General features: G+C 30.1%; 1 protein-coding gene and 1 pseudogene across 1 annotated transcript; both read right to left on the bottom strand.

Annotated features, from left to right (window-relative positions):
* The window catches only part of LOC140989368 (WD repeat-containing protein GTS1-like), a 2,930-nt pseudogene extending 2,325 nt beyond the window's left edge, over positions 1-605 (bottom strand).
* A 342-nt stretch (positions 606-947) lies between these two features.
* On the bottom strand, positions 948-4,321 carry LOC140989360 (uncharacterized protein OsI_027940-like). The gene is made up of 6 exons (XM_073458564.1): positions 4,207-4,321; positions 3,107-3,290; positions 2,213-2,366; positions 2,082-2,122; positions 1,920-1,989; positions 948-1,269 (listed from the first exon to the last, which is right to left on the bottom strand). Exons 1-6 carry the CDS (start codon positions 4,209-4,211, stop codon positions 1,178-1,180), a joined length of 546 nt encoding a protein of 181 aa, XP_073314665.1. The 5' UTR covers positions 4,212-4,321; the 3' UTR covers positions 948-1,177.
* Between the last annotated feature and the right edge of the window lie 4,234 nt (positions 4,322-8,555).

Raw genomic sequence — 8,555 nt, 5'->3', positions numbered from 1 at the left:
TTAAAAATTAAAAAAAAAAAAAAAAAAAAAAAAAAAAAAAAAAAAAAGGAATCACAAAAATAAGGAATGCAAACGAGCAAGTGGAAAAAATAGAACCTGCTGGCAAGACCTGGAATCCCAAGCTCTGATGGTGCTGTCACTAGAACAAGAGTACAACAAATGCGGAGACGATGGCCCAACGAATGAAATTTGATTGATAGTCGCGGAATGTCCTTCACATTGGCCAAGGTACTGCCCGGTCGCAGGTGAGTACAACTTCACCTCATTGGTTGAAAGTGATACCGCCATTGACGTCCAATCGTCCCTAAAACAATCAAATCACGACAGCTCCTCGGTATCAGATAAAGACTATGCAATTCGACGAAAAAGAAGAAATTGAGAGTGAAAACATACTTGGCAGCAATTTGGAATACGTAATCATCGCCGAAGTTAGTTTGAATCGAGTTCTTGAGCCCGTGCCGTTTGAAAAGTGTTGATTTAGTAGCAGATGTTTCTTCTTCTACTTCCATCACATCCTCGATTTCCATTGACATTGCTCCTGTGGCCTGTTTGTTTGAGCGAGAACATGAAGACTAGGGTTTTGGACCTTGTTATTGGATGAAGCTTAGTTTTTTTAAAACAAAAAAATTAACAAAAACCAAGCTTACTATTTTTAATGCTTAGTTTTTTTTTTAATGCTTAGTTTTTTATTAAAAAAACCAAGCTTAATATTTTTAATTAGAGTATAACCAAGCTCCAATTTGGCTCGGGAAAAAATCGAATATATTCAAATTTAGCTCGAGTTATATAAATCAAATATTTTTCAATTTGATTTGAAATATTGACAAATTGTTTTGATACATTTCCATCTCTAGTCACCATCTCGGACCACAAATTTTAATTTGATTCCTTTATTCGATTTTAGGGAAAAATTCGACCAACTCGACTAACTAGAAAACATTTTGGGGTATAAACGCAGAAAGGGAAAGTTTATCATTCCATGAATTCAAAATACAAGCTACGCCACATGTAAAAGAAAACGTTTTTTTTATCCCAGAGTTCAAAAAAGGGATTTAACCGGGACAGGGTAAAAAGATGGATAGTTGTGTCAACAAAAGCATGTTTTGCAACATAACACTCTAAAGGTCAACGACCCAACAACAAAGGCCGGGGTCCTCTAAACTAAATATTTAGATAATTACAAACTCTGCAACGATTCAACTTTAGCCTCCGCAGCTACTCCCTCTCCCGCGACTTTATCATCAGCTTTGTCTTCGGGTTTATGTACCTCTGCATTAGACATAAGATGCACATAGCAACGAGACAAATCAAGAGCTAGAGCACAACCAGAAGACTGAAACCATATGAAACGTGAATATGCTGGTCAACAAGATGGAAGATCACAAAGTATAAACAAAGTGAACCAGCCCGACAAAGTGACACATTTTAATCACCAGAAGTTTAGGTAAAAGGGTTGATAAAAATTACATTCGATGTGCATTCCCCGATACTTCGTAAAATAGCTCTCACTGTGAGACATTCATGGAGTAAGGGAAGGAGAACAAAACATGAAAAAATGTAGGTTTCACCTTTTTGGCCAAAGAAGAAAAAGAAAAATTTGTGAAGAAAGTCATATATAGTAGACATCCACAATCAGAACAAAACTGCTACCATCACTACCAATAAAACCTATATTAGTAGCAAAAAAGAAGCTTGCGAAAAAAGTCCCATTTCTTCATTGACTGCCCCTTGATCGTATTAGATGTAGATTGCAATTATTAAAATTCCAATAATGTGCAAAACTTAATCATGTAATTCCATCCACCGAAACAAGAAAATATCAACACAACGGAAGTCTGAATGTTAATCAGTAAAGCAAATCAGACAAATAATTGTAATGTTTTCACAAATTCAATGCTTGTGACCGCAACCGATACTACCTTCATCCAATTCATCGTCACTATCATCAAATTCATCACTTCCTCCCATGCCACCCATGTCACCAAATTGCTGTAAAAATTGTAAAAAACAAAACCATTAAAATAATAACAATAACAAAGAAAAATGAAGTATAATGCCAGGTAACAGATGCAGATACTCACAGAGAAATCCATGCCACCCAAATCCAAACCAGCAGGCCCTCCTGATCAATTGTAAAGAGATTCAAAATCTCTTTTCACTGGAGAAACTTGACAAAATTTGTACAAAGTATAAAAGAAAACATAAAACAAACCAGTATCGTCATCTTCATCCACCCATTTATCCCAATCTACTTTCACATAATGAGGAGCCTTTGCATCTCCACGTAACAGTTTACTCCACCATTTTTTCTCTGATTTCTCCAAAACACAGAATATATTTCTCACGCCAACATTTATCTTGCTCTCCTGATAAATAAAACTTGTGAGTTGTAGAAGAATGGAAAAGCAGGTAGAAAAACTTAAGATGAAATGCGCATATAAAAATTAGAGAAAGCCACAGATGAGCCCTTGATTTAAAAAGACAAAAGATCAGCCTTCATAACAAAATATATATCAATATGTTCCTCCCAATGGTTAATAAACAAACTGATTAATCTAACTAGTTGGGTCACATAACAATTTTTTACGCATATTTTTCTACAATCCATGATGATGTTCTCGGAAAAATAACTGATAATTTCATTCACATAAATCCCAATAACAGCGGGCTGATAAATACAGATCCACAAACATATGTTTTAAACCCAAAAATTAACAAGGGGTCATTTGACTCATTTTTTATCATCAAGAAAGGGAGTGTGTTTTCCAACCCAGTAAAATAAACAGGCAGGACAAGTACATCAGAGAAGCAGCAATGTGTTACAGCCCTCAAATTCTAGAATGTGCATTAATTTGAAAAAATATTTTAATAATGGGTAAAAAAGTTCATCATCTAGAAACTTCTAGTCATCAAAGCACAATTGAAATATTGCGACAGCGCAACAGGCAGGACAAGTACATCAGAGAAGCAGCAATGGGTTACAGCCCTCAAATTCTAGAATGTGCATTAATTTGAAAAAATATTTTAATAATGGGTAAAAAAGTTCATCATCTAGAAACTTCTAGTCATCAAAGCACAATTGAAATATTGTGACAGCGCAACTCACCTCAACATTAACTTTATCGTGAAGATCTAATTTGAGTTCGTAGAGATTGTCTGACCCGGCAGTGGCTGAAAAAGTGAATACTCCTTCTGGATCAAGGTTGACCTTAGAATTCTTGGCATCCGAAAGCACCACTGTCAGATAAACCTTATCGTCTCTTTCGGCCCATTTAACCTCGGGGTGTCTACTACAGAATAGAAATTCTCTTAGCCAACGGCTAAATGGCATAAACTACATTAACGCAACCCTAATGGATAACAATTCATGTAAATTGCAGAAATCATAGATTTTCACAAGTATACAATCAAGTACTGTTAAGTTGATGGGAAAATACCCAATAGAAACGACACTTTCCCGAATCTTTTGATATGTTTCAAACAGCGTTAGCATCCACATGTTGGTTCTTAGATGGTTTCAGAGTAGCTTTGCAGAAAATTAAAGGAATGTTTGCAACCTCGGAAAAAAGATTCTTCGGTACTCACTAGTGAAACTTTCGTGTGTTTCTTAATCCAAATTTTGCATGAGCTTTACTTAATTTAATCAAAATCTCAAAACCGATCCCATGGTGATTTTGATTCTTCGAAAGTTATTACGGTATTTTAATAAATAGATGAAAATCTATTCGGATGCTCTGAAATCTCTATGGAAACTCTAATACCAGATAGGTGTGTTATCAAATTAATGATATTTTATTAAAAAATAATATTATAATTAATTATATACATCGCTCTAACTTACAAAATTTCAGTTTCTTACCTTTATTTTCAAGCACTTTCCACCTATGATTTTTTCCACTTCATCCCAATATATAAATTTAATCACTTTTTAAAAGCATAATCTTTTGCAAATACTCCTTAACACGCTTAAATTGATTATGAAATATCTATAGATTCCAAAACATAAAAACTAAAATACAGCAATCAATATGATATTTCAACCTAATTTACAAGTAGATAGCAATCAAGTCAACAACTTGAAGCAAAAATACTTGACAAGCAGAAAACACAACTTACGAGCACTTTCGATGAAAAAAACGAAGATTAACAAGATGAAATCAAAGTCGTAATATTGATTGACTTCTCTGTCATTGAAGAAAAAATTACCTCATTTTTTCTAGAACGCTAGAAGAGTCCAGTGTTGAAAACCCTAGAAGCAGCGGTTTATGGATGGAAGTTATACTTACAGTTAGAGTCTCACACAGCACAAATTAAATGGCTCAGTTTTAATTTTAACACTATCCGACCCCGCTTTTTACTTTGAAATAGTAAAATCGCATTTCTTGATTAATCACATTGATCAACCCAGGCCGCTTTGATCTACTTTGGGCTTGAAATTTTTGATGGGCCAATTGTTTGTTTCAAAAGCCCGTGAATGCTTATCATTATTACCTCATTAAAAAATAATAAGTTTAATATATTTTTCAATAATTTTATCAATTGGTAGTTCGATGAGAAGTTATGTATATTACATGTTGCGTGCTTGTATAATTTATTTTTTAACAGAAATAAGAAAATGATAAAATGAAAAAATATAATGTTTTCGTAATCAAATAGCCATCAAAGCGTAATACATACATAATGTTTTTGTTTTATGAAGGTGAATCACATTTTCGTAAATAAAAAACATCAAATACCACAAAGTGAGTGTTATTTTAATAAATAAGAAAATATTTAATGGCTTAAAAAAGAGGTCATATAAAATGACTAATTTGCCTAATAATTTTGATTTTGTTAAGAATTAACTTAAGATAATTAAATGACATCTACATATATATATATATATATATATATGAGTATATTGCACATTTGCTTTTATATTTGCATTTTTTTATTTTAGTTATTTATGTTTTAAAATTTCGATCTTAATATGTTGTCTTTAATATATTTGCAATTTAATCATTTTACGTGTGTTGGTATGGTGTCAATATAAAGATGAAGTTTGCAGTATTACATCAGCACACCCGATAAAATATCAAAAAAATTAACATTACAAAACAAAATGAAAATTAAAAAATTATAACTTTAATTTGATAACATAAATAATAAATTTCAAAGAGTTAATATATAAAACAACAAATGCAATTTCCTTCTGAATATAATCATCTTATCATACAGAATTAACAAATATAAAATTGGTTTCTTAATCAATTTTAGCCTCTTAGTTCCTTTTGAGCACAAATATTTTAGAAATTAAAATTTAAAATTTCTTCATTTTTTCACTACCGTAACAATTGGCGTAAAAGAACATTTATTTCATATTTTATTATTATATATTTATAACACAACATTTGAATATTTATTTTATTTATGTGGAGAATGTGTAGGAACTCATTCTTTATAATAATATTAGACATCATTTGAAGTAATAATATTAGACGTAGCTTGAAATAAACAAAAAAAAGATAATAATATAATATAATAAGAAAATTTTTAACAAAAATCATTAATATATTATTTGGTTTGATTAATAAATAATAATTTAATTTGATTGATTAAATTTGAGATACGATGATAAATTATCATTTTTTATTTTTAATATTTAATAAATATTAATAATATTATTTTTGTAATTTAAATTCAATAATTTCATTGATATAAAAAAAATAATTAATAATTTAATTTATGTAAGATAAATAATTGATAGATATATGAATAATGTGATTAAATATACGTAAAATTGAATAAGACAAATTGTCAATTCATCAATGACGTGTAACTTACGTACACAATTATTTCAAGTATAATCACTATAAATTATGGAAGTCAGTGACTAGGCAAAAGTCGATACAGTAAAGAAATCTAGCAAAATCCAGGAGATGACACGTGAAAAGAGACGGATTAATTTATAATTAACTATTTGCTATTTTAATTTTGAATGAACGAGTTTTATTATTAACAATTTAAATGATAATATCATTAGATGAATTTGAAATTCGTCTGGATTAACATGAAATACTATATAAACTTGTAAGATGCTGATTTGAAATTTTTGATCTTATTTATCTAAACAAAAAAATACATCTAAATATATTTGAAATACATGAATTTTGAAATCTATCAATCCAAATGAAACTTAGGTTACGTTTGGATGGAATTTATATTGAGCAAATTTTAAACCTATCAATTTGTTGGGAGATTATTTCGAAATTTGAATAGTGTGTGATGTGAATATATTCTAAGACACGTTTGTAACGCTTTCTTTTAAAAAATGTTTTCTCCTCCACTTTAGTCACAGTGATGTGAAAAATTTCTATCAAGATACAATGGAATAATTCTGTATTTGTAGGTGACTAAATCAAACCAGAATCTGAAATTAATTTCTTGAACTAATGATGTCATATATATAGAAATGAAAAATTGATTCAGAACGGACGCGACTCTTCATGAAACAGTGCACCCTTTCATGAAAACGAATTATGAAACAATGAGTTGTTTCCAAAGAGTTGTCTTACCCCTTGCGAAAGGTTGCGTGGATTCTGAATATTGTTCGTTGTTCGCAGTAATAACATTGTTTGTTATATTGTTCGTTGTCAGGTCGATCCCCGTAATTTTCACAGTAGTAACATTGTTCGTTGTCAACAAAATAAATTACGAAAAAATGTTATAACACAATTTACCAAGATTTGATTAAATACCTCAATCCAAATACAATATGTTCGATAAAATTTAATTCTGGTGAATTTTAAATCATCACTCCCATTGAATTTAAGTACGCCCGTTATCAATATAGGTTGATTTAATATACACCCAGATTAAATATTACTTAGACCCAACATCTAAATTCAATTATATAGATATATATGAGTTTCGTACGTGGGAAATGAAAGATTTCGACCTAAAAGATTTGTTGCGGAAAATAAAAGATTCCCCGCCTGCATGCATGTCCACAAATTACGACCCACTTGGAAATTTGTCTGACCAGCTATTAAATATAATAATCTTTTGGACCATAGTTGTCAATTTGATCGTAAATGTTTTTTTTTTATGAGATTATATCATAGATCAATTTTGTTATACAGATATTTGATTTGATCCAATCCATTAAAAAATATTATTTTTTATATAAAAAAATATTATTTTTAATTATATAAATAGATCGAGTCGTTGATATCATATCATCTCGGACCAACTTTATTTAATGCACCATGTCTCACACATGGAAAAGACGAGTACATGGCATGTGGTAATTAATATAGGACGACACGAGTCCGAAACATGATTTGTGTAGATTGATCTAGTTTTTCACGTTTCTGAATATATCCGTGATAGACAAAATTTGCATGTGTTTAAAAAGATGATTTAATTTAAGTTGTATTTGGAATAAGTAATTTGAAATCATGGTAATTTGAAATCCATGATTTTAAATTTATTTTAATTGTTATATAATTTAAATAGAAGAAATTCGAATTCATTTCTACTAATTTACATAATAATTATAGTAATCACAAATTATTTAAAATGGCTCCAATATTTTTGTTAACACCTGAGACTTGACAAAACTCCACCATTAGAGTTAGTTATAGGGATGATGATTGTCTAAATCAATATATACAACTCTAAAAACTTAATTCAAGCTATAGAATATCTAACACACCATGAAAGCTAGTTCCGTAAAGATTATTGTCAAAGTTCATATGTACAACTCAAAATAACTTAATAAAATCAATGCAAGACATCTAGCACACATCTTTCACTTCTAACACACCACTCACACCCATGAATAAACAACTGGAACGTGTAGTTTACAAGACATTAGCGGGTGACTTATAAGAGTAATCAAACACATAATGATAGGAACGAACTCTAATGTCGTGTTAAGATTGAGATTAATTTGACCGAATTTCAAACCAAAAGCAATATCCGAGAGGGGATTTGTCCAAGTACTTTATACAATTCCTAATAGCTTAATTCAATCGATGTATGATATCTAATAATTTATTTAAACAATGAAAGTATATTTAAATCTATGGATTTCAAATCCTTACATTCAAATATAATTCTTCTAATATATAGAAAAATAAGTAGGAAAAATCAAAAGTAATTATCATTTGAAAACAAAATGAAAAGTTGGTAAAATTTTTAAGGTGAAGAAAATTAAGATAGAGTGAACATTCGACATTTGGTAAGCGTAAGACATTATTACATCGTCTTTCTTTAACATCGAATGGGATCGAGCCAGAAGAACCCAATATTTGTTTTTATTTGTTTTTTTTTCCCTGCCAACAAATCATCTATTTAGACCACACATTGAAGAATCTATTTTCAAGCAGTAATCTGTTTTTTTTTTTAATGCTTTTGATTCTTTATTTAGTTATTATATTTAAGTTTTAATGCACCAACTTCTTCTTTTTTTTCACGGTAATCACTTCAGAAAAAAATTCAAAGAGCGAGCAATGAAATGGACTCGTGTAAAGTACATAAAAAATAAATTATTTTATTTCAATAGGAGTGCG

The sequence above is a fragment of the Primulina huaijiensis genome, chromosome 1, assembly GCF_012295235.1.
Source record: "Primulina huaijiensis isolate GDHJ02 chromosome 1, ASM1229523v2, whole genome shotgun sequence".
NCBI classification, from domain to species: domain Eukaryota; kingdom Viridiplantae; phylum Streptophyta; class Magnoliopsida; order Lamiales; family Gesneriaceae; genus Primulina; species Primulina huaijiensis.
The sequence above is the reverse complement of the archived record's forward strand: the minus strand, read 5'-3'. Positions and strand labels throughout refer to the sequence as shown.